This window comes from Callorhinus ursinus, unplaced genomic scaffold (genome assembly GCF_003265705.2).
Source record: "Callorhinus ursinus isolate GAN/ISIS: 27379988/994484 unplaced genomic scaffold, GSC_fseal_2.0 scaffold11, whole genome shotgun sequence".
Lineage (NCBI taxonomy): Eukaryota > Metazoa > Chordata > Mammalia > Carnivora > Otariidae > Callorhinus > Callorhinus ursinus.
In genome coordinates, this window is record NW_027397073.1 from 24,324,499 (window position 1) to 24,342,118 (window position 17,620).

Sequence of the window (17,620 nt, forward strand, 5' to 3'; positions counted from 1 at the left end):
TCTAGAAAAAAGAATTGCTAAACTTCGAAATTCCAAGTGCTTTGATGCTTTGGAAATAACCACTAGGTTTGTAGTAGACCCTGGGTTTGGTTCGGCAAACATGTTTTGAGTATACGTTATATATTAAGCTCTTTGTCAGTCATCATCCTCAAGAAGTACAGAGTCCAGGGGTGCCTGGGTTAAGCATCCGACTCTTGATCTCAACTGAGGTCTTGATCTTAGGGTCACGCTGGGCATGGAGCCTACTTTTTTTTTTAATTTAATTTTATTATGTTATGTTAATCACCACACATTACATCATTAGTTTTTGAGCCTACCTTAAAAAAAAAAAGGATAGAGTCCAATAGGGGCCTGCCCACATATAGACAGAAATTATGGTATAATGTAACCTATGTATACAATGAAAGACATGTACAAGGCAAGATGCTTTGTAGATGATTATTTTTTTTTCAGAGTGAGGCAGGAGAGTTGGGTTTTATGGAGGAGAGGAAGACTGAGGATGATTCAGGTAAATAAAGATTGGCTTTTTAAAAAGTCAGGTTTTTATTGTTGGAGGGCGTTCTTGGCACAGGGAATGTTATTGAGGAGGCATGAAATGGCATGTAGCAGGCAGCTGGATATTGTTGGAATATAAATTGTGCGTAATGGAGGGGAGATCATGGTAGAATGGAGTACAGGGTCTGTGTCTTCAAGTGTCTGGCATGCTGTACTTTAGCACTTGAGTTTTTTCTGATGCCTAGTGTTCAGCTTAAAGTAGTTGAAAAGATGTAAGCCAGGGGAGGGAAGAAGGGAGTTTAGTTAGCTCCCTTAATTAGCAGTCTAGAGTTTGGGTTGGAGAGGAGTAAGATTGGATGTGGGAATACTAGTTAGGAAGGTTGAAAGAAGTTCAGGAGTGAGTTTTAATTTAGTAAGCTGGTTTAACTGAACTGAGATGATGAAATAATGAACAAAAGCATGATGAGGTATGCAGAAAAGAGGAAACATCAGAGAGGTAGTCTGTGCAATCGAGTGACCTAGAGATTGGTTAAAGAGGCATACGAGAGAGTAGTCTGGGCTTTGGCCCTGGGTTCTTGATGTGGTCACCAAAAGGAAGCAGAAAGGAGCAATGAGTGGATTTCAGGTATTGGGAAAGATGGGTTCAGTTTTGAACATTTGGAGTTTGAGATGCTAGTGATGCATCTAGGTGGAGATGGCCAGTAGGCAATTGGATATAAAGATAAGAAGGAGTCCATGGGAGAGGCCAAGAGGACAGCTGTCACTGTAGGAATCACCAGCGTGTAAGTGATGATTGACGAAGGAGGACATAGGGAGTGGGAGGAGGAGAAAGCCAGTGGTGGAACTCGGGGGAATATACGATTAGTTGAAAGATATTCTGAGGAGGCAGATCCTGGGAATGAGTCGGAAAGAAGTAGACTGGAAACAAGGTGTTGTAGGAACTGAGGGTAAGAAGAATTTCATGAAGGAGTAGGGGTGTCAGTGTCCAAAGCCAGAAGTAACCTGAGCTTTGTCGGCTTTGCCAATGAGATGGTCACTTAGAGCAGTCTGGGGAGAGAGGAGCATTTCTGCAGGAATGCTGATTTGCATCCTACCATTGCCACTTACTCTGTGACTTGGGAAAGCCATTTTACCTCTGGCTCTTTATTTGTAAAGAGGTGGACACCCTCTCAGTGGGTTTCAGTCTGTGATCTGTGGAGCCCCACAGGTTCAGAAAAGGTGCTTTGAGGCCCATCAAGGAGATCCAGTGTTTGATCAGATATTTACTGGGGGAAAGAGGTACAGGTATTCTGCTGATTCAAACAAAGCAGCTAGGGCAGCTTGATTTTTTTTTTCTATTTTGTATATTTCACTTTAAAAGATTTCATTTGAAAAAAACAGTATAAAATAAGAGATGTGAAAACTGCTGGTCTACAGGAACCATAAGAGACTTTGACACATTAACAGTTATATAATTAATAGCTTATGTTCAGAATTCCTATACTAGGTAAAGATTGTAGTATGTACTAACTTGCTCATGGTTTGGATTTTATTAGAGGTCAACATTAGTGTCTGAGTTTATGTGATAATAACTGTTGTTACTCTCACTGGGAATGAAGACCGAACTTCCAAAAATCTCTATTCTAGTTTATATTTTGTTAAATTTTTGTGTGTCTTACCAGGTTCCGACTCTGAAGATCTTTTGGAAGAATTGCTCTGTTGTTTGATGCAGTTAATCACTGATATTCCACTCCTGTAAGTTCTGGCCAAGCCAGGATTTGCTTTATCTTCTTTGTATATTGAAAATGGTGATTGATCATGTCAAAGAGTTTGTGGGTCCTGGTATTGTATTTTTATGTATGCCTTTTACATATGCCTCTGTGTCCGTCTGTGGAGTTCTTCTGTATCTTTTGCTTAATAATATTTGTACTCTGACTATGCATTATCAAACAAGAATTTTATGTTACAAGGAGAACCTAATCAAATTCTTTAGGGATATTGAGCAAATGATAGGCACAGAATTAATCTCTGTAGTGATATCTTACAGATGTCTCTTAACAGGTGGAAGAGAATCTAACCCATATGTGATAGAGGCAGCTCATTAGCCACCCAGGATTCTCTTCCTTCTTACTTACTTCCTGATTTCCGACCTCTTTTGGAGAGGTTGGATTTCCATTTCCAGTTTTTTTTTGAAGTGAGGTGCCCTGAGATGTAGGGGGACATCTTCCAATGAAACTTCTGGGTCCGGGGACCTGCCTCAGCTAGGAGGCATATCTTTTTGTTCTTGGCAGTCCTCTTTCCTGCTATCTGGAATGTAGTCAACGTACTGGGAGTTGTGTAGCCCTCTTGGCACCATGAGCCCAGAGACCAGCAGAAAATTCTGCTTTGATTTCATTGAGCTGCTGAACCAAAGTCATTACTACCAGTGCCTCCTCGCCACTTCCACCCCAGACTTTTCATGTAGAAAAACATATCCTTATTTGTTTCCTGGAACTGGATTTCTGTCACTCCAGCTAAACGCAATTCTTATATGCTATAAAATGTTCCTTTTAAAGAAGTTACGCTCAACTTTTTTTTTTTTTAATTGTCCCTCTCTGGAGCCTTTTCAGACATTTTTGTAATTTCCTCTCCCCACTAATGAAATTTGAATACCCCAGATACACTGAATGTCTCTTTGGAGGGCCACAGATCATTATACTGTCTATGAAGTTTTTCACCCCCTAAAGAATCAATTTTCACTCTCTTGGTGGTATCACCCACTGAGAATGCATATTTTAAAGGAATTATTATTTTTTTTAAAGATTGTATTTTTTTTTTAAGATTTTATTTATTTATTAGAGAGAGACACAGGGAGAGAGGGAACACAAGCAGGGGGAGTGGGAGAGGGAGAAGCAGGCTTTCTGCCGAGCAGGGAGCCCGATGTGGGGCTCGATCCCAGGACCCCGGGATCATGACCTGAGCCGAAGGCAAATGCTTAATGACTGAGCCACCCAGGCGCCCCTAAAGATTGTATTTTTAAGTAATCTCTACACCCAGCATGGGGCTCACATTTAATAATCCTGAGATCAAGAGTCATGTGCTCTCCTGACTGAGCCAGCCAGGCGCCCCTTAAAGGAATTATTTTTTGAATAAAGAAGAAGAGTTTAAGATTGATCATAACAGAATCCCTGTGAACACGAGGTTAGCATTGGACGTGTACTGCTTGCCTGTGTCCCAAAAAGGAAGGACCAGGTATTCATGAGAAGACAGCCTCTGGCCTCTGTTGTGCATAAGTGCAGCATCCAGAATTGTAATCTAGATTTAGAAACGAGAACCACCAAGCTCAGGTCTGCTGATGTGCAGCCTGGAAGGCAGGGCTGAAGCAATGGAAGAATCACCTGGTGGGGAAGGGCACAGGGGAAAACGTCCCATGTAGGTGGATCTCGTGTGGCAGACACAGTTAACTTGAATTTCTGATATCCTTTCTCGCCTTCTTTCTAACACATCTCCAGTATTGTTTGGGGGGCCGGTGTGTGCCCAGCTGAGTTTTCAAGCACCTCGGGAACTAAATGTGGCCCCATGACATGGTTTGGGCCAATGCTGTGTAAGCAGAAGTCATGAGCTTGCAGAGCATGTACCTCCAGCTTTTTTGCCCGCTGCCCTTCTCTTCCTTCCTGGGATGTGGAGCCAGTGCTGGGGCCATCTTGAAACAATGATGAGGAGTGCCACATGCAAAGAAGGTCCCAGGAGCATGGGATAGTAATGATACTGTGGAGCTATTACACCAGCCCTAGACGGCTTATCTTTGGATTTCTTCTTAAGTGAAAAAAAAAAAAAAAAGAAAACTTACTTTGGTTAAGCCATTGTGGTCGGGCTTCTGTTACATGTGGTCAAATGTGGGAAGGGGAGCACATAGATGGTCTCCTATTTACTTGCCATTGTATATGCGATGCTTCGTGTGTTCTTGACGTAATTTTTAAAATAATTCCATCTCTGTTATGTTTATGTCATTACTAAATACCAGCAGTTTAGTATATATCCTCAGTGAGTACATTCTTTCCCCTTCCTTTGTTAATAAAATGTCTTGGTGAAGTTAAGGGGAATGGAAGTAGTTAATCTCTTCAGCTAGTAAATAAGGCTTGAATACAGTGAATAGACCAGTCACTTAAACACTCTTGAGGAGCAAGGAGCCAGTGTTGTAATATATCAAACATTTCAGTGTTTTAATGTGTTTATACTTTTTAAATGAACTGAAAATGCACAGACAACCAGATGTCTTGTATTATGTACACTCAGCTTTAACCAGCTGCTGAAACAATTTCTTATGATTTAATGTTCTTGGAACTCCATCCTACAAGAAGGTTTGTCTTGGTAACAGTTGCCATGTGAAACCAAATTACTATTTAAATGTTTCATGTACTATAACCATAGTGCAGTGCTGTGGATCAGCTTCTGACTTAAGGGGGAATATGAACTTGAAAAGTGGGGATGCTCTCCTTCCTGACCATCATCAGTCTCACTGTAGACTTGGTATGTTTAACATCGATATGCCCGTGTTGCATCAGCAGGTGTGTGGCAAGAGGAGTGCAGCATTCGTGGCCACCGAGGGCAATTCAGAACTCACTTAAACATTTCTTATGAGACTGTGAGATCATCCTATTAATATTGGAAACCAGTGAGTACCAAGAGCATAGATAGATATTTAGAGATCTGTACACTAAGTTTGAAATGATTATTATTAAGAGGACAGGGTCAACTGCAGTAGTTTAGATAAACTCCCAGAATTTGTAGGAATTCACTTGTAATAAAGCTTGACTTTTAAGTAGTTAGTGGATCCTGCTTCTCAGACAGGTTGGATGTTTTGATAAAATATTCATTCTCTGAGATACTAATCTTCAAAGTCTGATTGAAAAATATATCTTCTAGTGTAATACAGAGGACATGGTTTGGCATGCCAGAGTTGAAAGCACAACACTTAGAATTTGTGACGTGGATCAGTTCTCACAGTGTTACTGTTGAGGGGCTGAATGAGACCCCCGTGACTCAGCTCAATGGTGGGGCTTCACTTGGCCCCCCAGCAGCAAAGCTATGTTGTTTGATGGGCCCAATACTTGGGTTTGCTCGTGATGCTGTCTTATTATGAAGTAGAAGTTACTTTGAGAACTTTTAACTTGTCTTTTTACCTGTTTTTGGTGGTGTTTTTGTGAAAGCCGTCACTCTTATCTGTATATGGTGATGCTCTTGTCAACCATAGGTCCTACCACTTTCTCTAGGGCCACCACTCCAAACAGGTCCCTGTGAGGTCTGCTCGGAGTGGGCCATTCTGCTGGCCCCAGGCCAGACAGGCAGCCACCTCCTCTGAGATCCATTTATGTGTTCTTACCAACCTGTGAACTCAACTCTTTAGTTCTCAGCCTGGCCCTCATTTGCAGATTTTTCAGTTGTAATTTTATAAGAATGTTTATCTTTTTCTTTTTTTAAAAAAGATTATTTATTTATTTGGGGGAGAGAGAGAGAGAGAGATAGAGAACACGAGAGGGAGAGAGAATCTCAAACAGACTCTGCACTGAGCCTGACGTGGGCCCCGATCCCACGACCCTGAGATCATGACCTGAGCCTAAACCAAGAGTCGGATGCTCAACCAACTGAGCCACCCAGGTGCCCCAGAACGTTTATCTTTTTTTAAAAGAAGTTACATATTGATAAAACTGAGACATTCTTAATCAGTTGCCTTTACTGCCTTTTTCTAGGTGTGTCTGTGTGTGCAGTGTGACTTTGTTTACCTCTCTAGTGCAGGGGGTATTGATGTTACCTGCTGACCTCGTCCGTCTCACTCCTGCTGCTTCAGCCACACAGGTGTCCATGCTAATTTGGAACATACCAACCCACTTCTGTCCCCCTCTCCCTAGGGCCTTTGCCCTCGCTGCTTCTTCTTTCACCTTAAATATCTCCCCTCAGATATCTGAACGGCTCCTGTCCTGACGTTGTCGCTTCCTTCTGCTCAGGGGAGGTCTGCTTCTTAAAAACAGCCGCTCGGACCCCGTAACATAGCAGCACCCTTCTCATTCTCTGCATCATGCTTTGTTTTTTGTCTTTACACTTACCACTGCTTTTCAGATTATCTCTTATTTCTCTTGCTCGTGTTTCTCAAATATCCTTAGAAGGAAGACTCTGTGAAAACAAGCACTGTTCTTGTGCCTGCATTTGTTTTGCTCACTGCTGTTATCCTTAGTATTCAGGCTAGCCTGGCACATGGTAGACTCTCAACAAATATTTGTTGAATGAGTAAGATAGTAGGGGCACAACCTGCTCAGTGTGCTTAAAGCATTTTGTTTGTTTGCCATCATCCAGTCTGTATGGAAACAAAGTATTGTGCTGAGGCACGTTCCAGTGCAAACGCGGTGGCTCAAAGCCCTTTGCAGTTGGTATATTGTAATATAAAAACTAGGTCTCTTACAGACAGTAGAAGTAGAAAGGGGCTATAGAAGCAGAAACACTGAGAACTAACATATATCTGAGTAAATATTTCCTCAGATATTTCCAAATAACAGTATTTGAGGAAATGGTAGATTAGTTATAAATGCTGAGTGGTCCGGGGCCATGTAGTTTAGGGACAGTCAGCTTTATAGCTCAGCAGTCCTCACGTTATCCCTTCACAGTATAATAATCTCTCTTTTGTTAAGTTCGTTCTGAAAAACGTGTATTGGGAATATGCCTTTGTCTCTAGTGTACTAGGCCCTAGACAAAGAAAGGTGTGACTTCTGAAGAGCTTAGAGACGGATGGAAACATAGAAAGATAGCCCAGGAGGAGAAACAGCTCCTAAGTGCTGAAGTCATCTGGAGCTGTAGTGATTAGTAGTGACCTGGTCAGCGAAGAGCCAGAGAGGGGCCTGCTCAGGGCCTCTTGGGTGTAAATAATGTATCCGAAGAATCACAAGTGCATCAGTTTGATCAGAGCAGAGGAGTTGTGGGAGATTAGGGATGGACAAGCTGTGTTGTTTGATGAGGCAGAGACTTGAATTTTAGAAGGGCTAATGGTTTGATTATGTTTAGAGTTCTCTGTTTATTAAGATGTAAAACAATATATTTTTAGAGCTATTGCTCTAAAATCCATTCTGGAAGTATTTGGGGAAGAATGGAACTGATTAAGAATCTTATTTATGAGATTTGCTTTGTCCATAGGGTTTCTGAAATGTAATAAAATGATAGGAAATGCATATTTTTTATTTGACTCATAAACTAATGATATTGGCTTCAGTGATATACTGTGAAAAATCTGAACATCGAAAACTTCTGTTGCTTAACCGTGAGAAGGTGGTTCAAGAGTGTGAAAAGCCGTGAACAGTTGATGGAGGAGAGGGAAAGAACTGAAGGGACCTCGGTTGGCAGTGAAGGGCTTTAACTGTTGGGGAAATGCCTTGCTATAGCCCTGCGTGTTGATACCTAAACACTTCTCCACATGCAGCCTCAGCAGAGCGGGCGGCTAAAGCAAGTCAGCATTTAAATTCGAGGTGCTGTAAGGGAAATACCTAGTCTAGCTTTCTGGTTGAATCAGTGAGGTATTTAAGTCATTACCAGCACTGAATTAAAGGTGATAGCATTTTCATATGCCAAGATAGTATTATATATTAAGTTCACAATAGCTTTTTAGGTTGAAAATTGATTTCTGGTGGGCAAGGAGGGGGGAATCAGTTCAATTTTTTAAAGTATGCAAACCTTTACTGTGTTTATTGAAGTCTGACCAAAATATATACGGTACCACAAATAATGTTGATTTTATAAGTTATGTGCTGAGGTTGTTCATAATTGAGTAACTGGTTATTGTTAAGAAGTGTGGAACATATTCTCTAGTGGGAAAAAAAACCTCCGTGGTTCTGAATCCAGAAGATAGGGCTTGAATGCTCGTTCTCCTACTAACCGGGAATGTCACTCCGTGCCTCAGGTCTCATTTTACAATTAGGGGCAATAGACCAGAAATCATTACTTGGAAGAGACATTGGAAGACATGTAGCTTAGCTGTTCAGTATTTTAGATAAGGAAATTGAAGTGCCTGAGTTTGGAGACCAACTTGTGTAGCTGTTGGAGGGACAGTCAGGCCAGGCATCATGTCCTCTAACGCAGTAGAACGGCTGGCGGCCGAGAGAGAGCATCTCATCCTCTGTCTGGTGTTCTCACGGCCTCCTGTGTTGCTTACGATCGTGTTGAGGACCAAAGCAATGCACTTGAAGATGCTTTTGTAAATTGTCAAATGCTTTAGGATTATAAGAGTGTATTGTCTTACACATACTAAGTACTCAAAAACATTGAATATGTTTGCTTTCGGAGTTAATTTTCCTATTTTAAACTTCTCAGTAAAAAGGAGTAGCACTAGCTCCCTAACAAGTATAGTAGGCATAGGACACGGGACGTGTGAGGTTCAAAAGAACAAGGCTGAATCATCTGGGAACTGGAGGAAGTTTCTGTAGTGCCTGGCTGCTTAGGAGGACTGGTGCTAGCCTGGCATTAGGTGTGACAGAAAGATTAGCAGCAGCAAAAGTAGGGTCTGGGGTCCTGGCTGTCATGTTACCTGTGTTTGCGTATTTCCTTGCAGGTTATGGGCTATTTAGAGCAAGATGAGCATTGGATTTTTTTTAAGATTTTATTTGACACAGAAGGAGAGAGGACAAGCAGGGGGAACGGCAGGTAGAGGGAGAAGCAGGTTTCCTGCAGAGGAGGGAGCCCAATGCGAGACTCAATCCCAGGACCCCGGGATCATGACCTGAGCCGAAGGCAGATGCTTAACGACTGAGCTGTCCAGGCACCCGAGCATTGGATTTTTAAAACTAGAATTCAGCTTTTCTTGATCCTAGCCCTTTCATTTTATAGATGACGTCACTCAAGTGGAGAGAAGGGAAGTGCCTTTCCTAAGGTCAGTTTGCAGGATTCTCAGGTGGCCCTGCAAACACTGACTCTGCCTTCAAAGAATTTTTACTCTTACAAAACCAAGACTGGTACAGAATACATTTGTCACTTTCTTTTGCTGTTATTAATACATGGATGGCAAAGTATGAATGAGGTAAAGTACACTAATAATTGCAAACTTTTAATTCTGCCAGCAAAGAGTTAATTTTTTGTGTCACTTACATGAGTTAATTCTTTACCGAGTAAATTCTTTTCACATATAATCGATATTTACATAATGGATGTTTACTAGCCATTGGTACGGATGCTGCAGTTGTATTAAATGGTAATACATGTGTGCAGTTGGCTTTGGAAAAAAGTCAAACACCGAGGGCTTATGATGAGAACACGTGTTCTTTGTCCTCTCCCCTTTTATCTCTTTCCTCCCCAGAACCAGTCATTTTTGATTCTTAGCTGTTAGGGTGGTTTAGATAAATCTTTACCCTTATCATACCTTTGAATATATTTCTAAATAACACTGTTTTTTTTTCTTAGTAGGCTTTAGTTTTCAAAGCAGTTTTAGGTTCGCAGCGAAATTGAGCAGAAAGTATGGGCAATTCCCATATAATTCCTGTTCCGTTGTATAGCACCCCCGACCCCCTTCACCATCCTGCCCCAGGGTGGTACGATGTTACAGTCGAGGAACCCACATTGACACATCATTATCATCCAAAGTCATGGTTTCCATTAGGGCTCACTCTTGGTGTGTTGTACATTGTATGGGTTTTAACAGAGAGGTAATGACATGTATCCACCCGTAGAGTATCATAAGAGCAGTTTCATTGCCCTGAAAGCCCTCTGTGCTCTGCCTGTTTATCCCTTCCCCCGACCCCAGCTGCCACTGATCCTTCCACTATCTCCTTAGTTGTGCCTTTTTCAGATTGTCAGATAGTTGGAACCATACAGTTGTAGCCTTTGAGATTGGCTTTGTTTAGTTAGCAATATGCATTTAAAGTTCTTACATGTTCATGACTTTATAGTTCATTTCTTTCTAGCACTGAATAGTATTTCATTGTTGGGATATACTACATATACACAAATTAACTTCATGCAGATGTAGATATAGCCATCATATAAATCTTAGAGTTGGTATCAAGTGGGTACATTTTAAAATTTGATAAAAATGTTTGGTTTAAAAAAAACCTGTCCCCTAAGAGATTATTATTTTTTTCTTTCAAAATTGTGTTTAAATTCAAGTTAGTTCACGTATAGTGTAGTATTGGTTTCAAGGGTAGAATTAGTGATTCACCATTTGCATATAACACCCAGTGCTCATTACATCAAGTGCCCTCCTTAATGCCCATCACCCAATTATACCCATCCGCCGCCCACCTCCCCTCCAGCAACCCTCAGTTTGTTCCATATATTTAAGAGTCTCTTATGGTTTGCCTCCCTCTTTGTCTTTATCTTATTTTATTTTTCCTTCCCTTTCCCTATGTTCATCTGTTTTGTTTCTTAAATTTCACAGATGAGTGAAATCATTTGGTTTTTGTCTTTCTCTGACTTATTTTGCTTAGCGTATACCCTCTAGTTCTGTCCACATCGTAGCAAATAGCAAGATTTCATTCTTTTTGATGGCCGACTAACATTCCATTGTGTATATATATAAATATATATATATATACCACATCTTCTTTATCTATTCATCTGTTGATGGACATCTGGGCTCTTTCCATGTTTTGGCTATTGTGGACATTGCTGCTATAAGTGGACGTGCCCCTTCGAGTCACTATTTTTGTATCCTTTGGATAAATACCTAGTAGTGGAATTGCTAGGTTGTAGGGTAGCCCTGTTTTCAACTTTTTGAGGAAACTCCATGCTGTTTTCCAGAGTGGCTGCACCAGTTGGCATTCTCACCAACCCTAAAGAGATTATACCAGTTATAGTCTCACTAAAATCATTTAACAGACCCTTGCCAATATTGTATAAAATTTTTTGTAAGTTAAAAATGGAAATAATAATGTGATTCTTTTTTTTTTTTTAAGATTTTGTCAGAGAGCGCACACATGTGCCCAAGCAGGGGGAATGGCAGGCAGAGCAGGCAGAGGGAGAAGCAGGCTCCCCGCTGAGCAAGGAGCATGGGATCATGACTGAGCCGAAGGCAGATGCTTAGTTAAGCATCTGACTGAGCCACCCAGGCGCCCCCATAGTGTCTTACATGTATTTTCTCATTACAAGTGAGATTGAACATCTCTTCGTATGTTCAAAAGCCGTTTCTAACTTTTGATGAAGGTTTAGCAATCATTTTTATTTCCTGAGAGCTCTTTTTCTCTGATTGTCCCTTGTTTTATGAATGCAACATTTTAAGTTGGGATGACTGCACTGTGGACACTCATATAACCATTTTGGTATATTTGCTTTATTATTATGTATTCATCTTTTTTTAATATTATGTATCCCTCTTATCCATCCTAATTTTTCATTTTTAAGGTTATCTTTAAAAACTCGTATTGTTTGTTGAACTTTATTTCAGGAAGATATGTGGCTACATTTTATTGATGCATTTGATGCAGTGTTATATGTAGAGCACTAGTTCTTCGAGAATCATGAAAACGTGGAGTGGATATTTGAGTTTATTTGATCCACCCCCTTGATTTTTACATATAATGAAGTTGACAGGTAAGGTGGCTGATGAAGCTAATGAGTGACCGTTCTGAGACCAGAATCCAGAGTTTTTGACTCCTAACTTCCAGGCACTTTCTGTTCCACTGTTAAGACTTTTATAAACGAGAAGTATTCCCATGTCTTTGATTTTGTTACCTTTGAAAACTAGCCACCACCACCACTGACAGTATCTGTAATACACTCTGCCACTTTTTAGTCTTCCCTCGTGTTTTACTTTCACGCTCTGTGGTGGCATAACACTGATATTTCTAAATGTTGGTTTTAATCCTTTGAACTTGTCATTTGTTTTTGTTAAGCTTATGTTCCATTTACATATTGTCCCGTTTCTTACCCAATAGTAAGTCAGAAGAGGATGTTTGTTTCCTTCTCATTCGTTGACTTTGTCCTTAGCCAACACTAACACCCATTTCGTGAAGGCTTTTGTCTTTATCCAAGTGTTCTACTCTGCCCTTGCAGAGCGGCACAAGGTCAAGGCGCCTGTCTTTTTTTTTCTTCACATGAAATTAATAACTTGCTCCAACAGTAGTTTGTTTTAGGACGTTTCCAGCCCAGATGGTGGAAAGTTCTTGGGATAATATGGCAGCCAGAGCAACACTTTGGCTTTTTAAGGTTGACTTTGTTTTGGCGATTGTGTGATGAAAATCTGAAGATCATACAAGGACATTAAAACAAGAAAGATCTGTTGGCTTAAAACATTTTTCATCTTTTAAAAACCACCACACTCAGCATGGTAGCATTTTGGTTTCTTTCAAGTACTGGCCTGTCTGGCTCTTTTCCCTGATTATTTGGTACTTAGGGTAGGCCAATTAATACATTTTAAATTTTGTTTTCACGGAAATCTAACATTGCCTTGAATTCCTTTATTTGAGCATTATAGAAAGTTACACAAGAAATGACATTAGAGATCATCTTGCCCAATGTACTTAATTTAAAAATAGGAAAACTGAGACCCAGAGGGATTATTTGTTGAAATTAACAGAATGAGTTTAATGGAGAGCGGAGAGCAGATCCTAGGTCTCCGAATTTTGGATCAGTGACTTTTACAGCATACCACAATATGATTTCATTTTGTTTGCTCTTATTTCAATATGTCATCAGATTTGAGTCAAGAAAAGTTTAATTTTAACATTTATGACAGTCTTCTATTTTTAGTTCTTGATTAATTTAATTTTAGAGCATATTGCTTAAATATCCAAACACATAAAAGTGTACATGAACTGTCTCTTGCCTACTCTGGTCCCCCATCTCTCCAGCTGTCCCATTTGCTTCTGTAAGTAACCACTGTGCTTAGTCTCTTCATCTTTAAATTTTTTATTGTTATGTTAATCACCATACATTACATCATTAGTTTTTGATGTAGTGTTCCATGATTCATTGTTTGTGCATAACACCCAGCACAATACCCATCACCAGGCGAACCCATCCCCCACCCCCCTCCCCTCTAGAACCCTCAGTTTGTTTCTCAAGAGAGTCCATCGTCTCTCATGGTTCGTCTCCCCCTCCGATTTACCCCGCTTCCTTCTTCCCCTCCTCTGCTATCTTCTTTTTTTTTTTTCTTAACATATGTTGCATTATTTGTTTCAGAGGTACAGATCTGTGATTCAACAGTCTTGCACAATTCACAGTGCTCACCATTGTGCTTAGTCTCTTATGTATCCTTCCTGAGGCTGTTCATGCAATGTAGATGCAGTTATGAATATTTCTCCCTGCATTCACACAAACGCTGGGAAATCATACGTACTGCTTTGAACTTTCCTCTTTGTCCATTCGACAGGCTATCCTGGCAGCTTCTGTACACAGGCATTTAAAGAGCTTTCTCATTTTTGTTATGAGAATAGTCAAATACCCCAAAGTTTACCCTTTCAGAGTATATCTTTAGGTGGTTTTTAGTATATTCACAAAAGTTGTGAAATTGTCATGACCATCGAATTTCAGAACTTCATCACCCCGCAGAGAAACCCATGAGCGGCCATGAGCGGCCCATGTACCCATGAGCGGCCACTCCTCATTTCTCCCTCTGTCCGGCTCGTAGTAACTGCTAATCTGCTTTCTGTCTCTGTGGATTTGCCCTTTTGGGACATTTCCTACGAATGGAATCCTAGACTGTGTGGTCTTTTATGTCTGGCTGCTTTCACTTAGCACAATGAGTTTAAGGTTCACCTCTGTTGTGGCAAGTCCCAGGACTTCATTTGCCTTTTATTACTGAGAAGTATGCCACTGTACGTATACACCACATTTTGTTTATCCACTCATAAGTTGGTAAACATTTGGGTGGTTTCTGTTTTTTGGCCATTGTAAATAATGCTGCTCCGAGCGTTCCTGTACAAGATTTTGGGTAGACTTACGTTTTCTGTTCCCCTGGGCATGTATCTAAGAGTAAAATTGCTAGTCGTCTGGTAATTGTGTGTTTAACTTTCCGTGGCGACTTCATCATTTTACATTCCCATTAGCCTTGTGTGTGAGCTTGATCTAATTTTCTACATCCTTTCCCATTCTTCTAAAAAAAAATACAACATTATGATCTGTGGTAGGTCAGTATCAAATTATATGTAATCATTCCCCTCTTATTGGACGTTAGAGTTTTAACATTTTTTTGCTCATATCCTTTGCTCATTTTCAGATTGGAGCCTCTGTTGCATCTGTTTCTAGGACCCATTTTGTATTTTAGCCCTTTGTGACATGAATTTAAAGTATATGTTTTTCTAAATTTGCCTTTTGACATACTTGCTTATAGTGTGCTTTTGCTTTGCCATAATAAATTTTTAAACACTCTTTTTAAGAATTTGAGTTTATCTGTCTTTCACAGTTTTTAGGGCTTCTGGATGGGCTTTTATGCTCATTGTTGACCTTTTTGGCCCTTTCTCTCACTACTTGCCTTCATGCATATTTCATTCTAACCCCATTGGCTTCTTTGGTGTTCCTTAAATATGCTAAATATCCTTAAATAAAAATGTCCCTGGCTCAGAGCCTTTGCATGTGCCAGTCCCTCTCCCTGGCAGACTCTTCCCTTGCCTCCTTACTTCTTTCAAGTCTTTGCTCAAATGTCAACTTCGTGTTGAGTCTTCTTGTTTAAAATTGTAACACACATGTGATCGATTGTCTGTGGTCCCCCAAATTCATTCTCCTCCTCTTTATTAGAATTTAGCTGGGCAGAGGCTGTCCAGGTAAAGACGATGTTTCTCAAGCTCGCTTGCCAGCTAGATCTAGATGTGGGTGTACCAGAGGAAGTGACATATACAACTTTTGTATTACTTAAGAAATGACTTGCCTTGGAGTGATTTTTCTCCCTTCTGTCTGATGGGAAATGACAACTGGAACAAACTTGGAAGTACATGCAAAGGGGGACAGAGCTTCCTTTCCAGCATGGCCTTTGTATGACTTTATTAAGTAGATCCTGCTTTGTCTGATTGTTAAGTGGCAGAGAAATGAACTTTGATCTGGTTTAAAACATAATTTTGGACTATTTTATAGCAGTTTAGCATAACTATTCCTTACCCTTCCACCCTAACCAGGTACTCCTTATCCAACCTTCATGCATTATTTTCTTCATAGCACTTATAACCTTTTAATTTATTACATAGCATATTTATTTGTCCCTCTAGAATATAAGCTCCCGGAGACCTGGCATATGGTAAGTAAGTGCTCAGTGAATATTTGGAATGAATGGTTGAAAAGGCCTTCTACAAAGCATGTTATAAGAGAATCTTCCATCTTGTCCCATAGATTTTTTTTTTTTTTTAAGATTTAAACTTCTGATATATTTGGGATTTCTTTTAGTATAGGGTCTGAGGTATAGATTCAAGTTTTTTTTTTCTTACAGAAGGCTATACAGTTGTTCCAACAGTACGTATATATTTCACTATCTTTTAGTATCATATTGATGAAGTCCATTTTTAACTTGTATAACAATTATTTACAAATAAGAAATGCCTGCTCGTCTCCTCAGTAGATTTCTTCTAAGAGAGATTGTTGTATTCTCAGTCATTATCAACTCTGAGTGACTGTAATATATTTGAGCTGCTTTTTTTTCTGTGCACACATAAAAAGATACTAGATGCTCTTCTTTTTAGGCGTTCTTTTTGTTGCTCTAAATCTTATATTTTTATTCATATTAAATGGTATGTTGATATATGGGATAGCTTGGTTTTCGGCTCATAGTTATAGGCTCTTCTGTGAATAAGAATCGCAAATGCTGTGTGCTATGCCACTAAGCTTTATATTGAGTAAAAAGTTTTTTACCGAAATATGTATTTGCTTTTTATGGTTATTAAAAATTAGAGGTGCCTATGAGTGTTAGACTGCTCTTTGTTTCTTATGCAGGAACAACATTTCTCAGTGTAAAATCTTTCAAATAGTGTTTAAATGCTTTTAATGACTAAATGCTTTTAACGAGACTGAATCTGTGCCTGTGCACTCTGCCAGTATTTAAACGTTGAACTTACATCTTTGATGGGCAAATGTGATGGTTAATTTTGTGTGACAGCTTGACTGAGCTGAGGGGTGCCCAGAGGTCAAACATTATTTCATTATTTCTGGGTGTGTCCATGAGTGTGTTTCTGGAAGCAATTAGCATCTGAATTGGTAGACTTTGTCAGAAAGGTCATACTCACCAGTACTGGTATCATCCAGTCTGTTGAGGGCATGAATAGAACACAGAGGTGGAGGAAGGGTGAATTTGCTCTCCTGCTCGAGCTGAGACATCCGTCTTGTGTCCTCGGACATTGGTGCTCCTGATTCTTGGGCCTTCAGACTTAGATCAGGGTTTTTCTGGTTCTCAGGCCTCTGGGTTTGGATGGGAACTATACCACTGGCTTTTCCACCCCTACCCCCCTTGCAGATGGCTTGTAATGGAACTTTTCAACTTCTGTTAATTGTGTGAGCCAGTCCCTTACAGTACATCTCTTCACATATTGTGGATTCTGTTTCTCTGGAGAGCCCTAACTAATACAGTAAGTGTGGCTGACGTATTGCTAGGATCTGAATGTTTGTGTCCTCCCAAAATTCATATGTGGAAACCTAACCTCCAAAGTGATGGTGTTTGGGTGGGGGGGTGGTTAGGTCATGAGGGCTGCCCTCATGAATGGGATTAGTACCCTTGTAAACTATACCCAGGGAAGTTCCCTTGGCCCTCTTCCACCATGTGATAACACAACAAAAAGATGCTCGCTGTCTGTGAACCAGAAAGCCAGCTCTCATCAGACACGAAATCTGCAGGTGCCTTGATCTTGGACTTTCTAGCCTTCAAAACTGTGAGAATAGATTTCTTTTGTTTATAAGCCACCCAGTCTCTGTTAGTTTGTTATCGCGGTCCACAAGCACTAAGACACTCATGTTAGATTCTTTTTCCCTAGTTGCAGTCTCTGTTACTGTGATTGTTTACAGTGTAGTGAGAGAGAGGAATCATTAAGAATACCCATGGTCAAAATGAGGTTTAGATATTATCCTCAAACTATTGCGATATTTTTTTCCCCTGGAAATTTCCCAGTAGAGATAATCAGTTTGGAGCAAATGTTTCTCCCATTCATTTTCTTCATACCCTTCCCGTTTAAAAAGTTTAAAGCAATAAAAATAGTCACCTATAATCTCATCTCTCAGGATTGCT

The 17,620-nt window shown here is 40.2% G+C and overlaps 1 protein-coding gene across 1 annotated transcript in view; it reads left to right on the plus strand.

The window, feature by feature from the left end:
• DYM (dymeclin) overlaps positions 1–17,620 on the plus strand; it is a 342,784-nt gene that overhangs the window by 71,089 nt on the left and 254,075 nt on the right. The window contains exon 6 of the mRNA XM_025886653.2: positions 2,157–2,229. Within this exon, the coding sequence (XP_025742438.2) occupies positions 2,157–2,229 (73 nt within the window). The remainder of the gene's footprint in view (positions 1–2,156; positions 2,230–17,620) is intronic.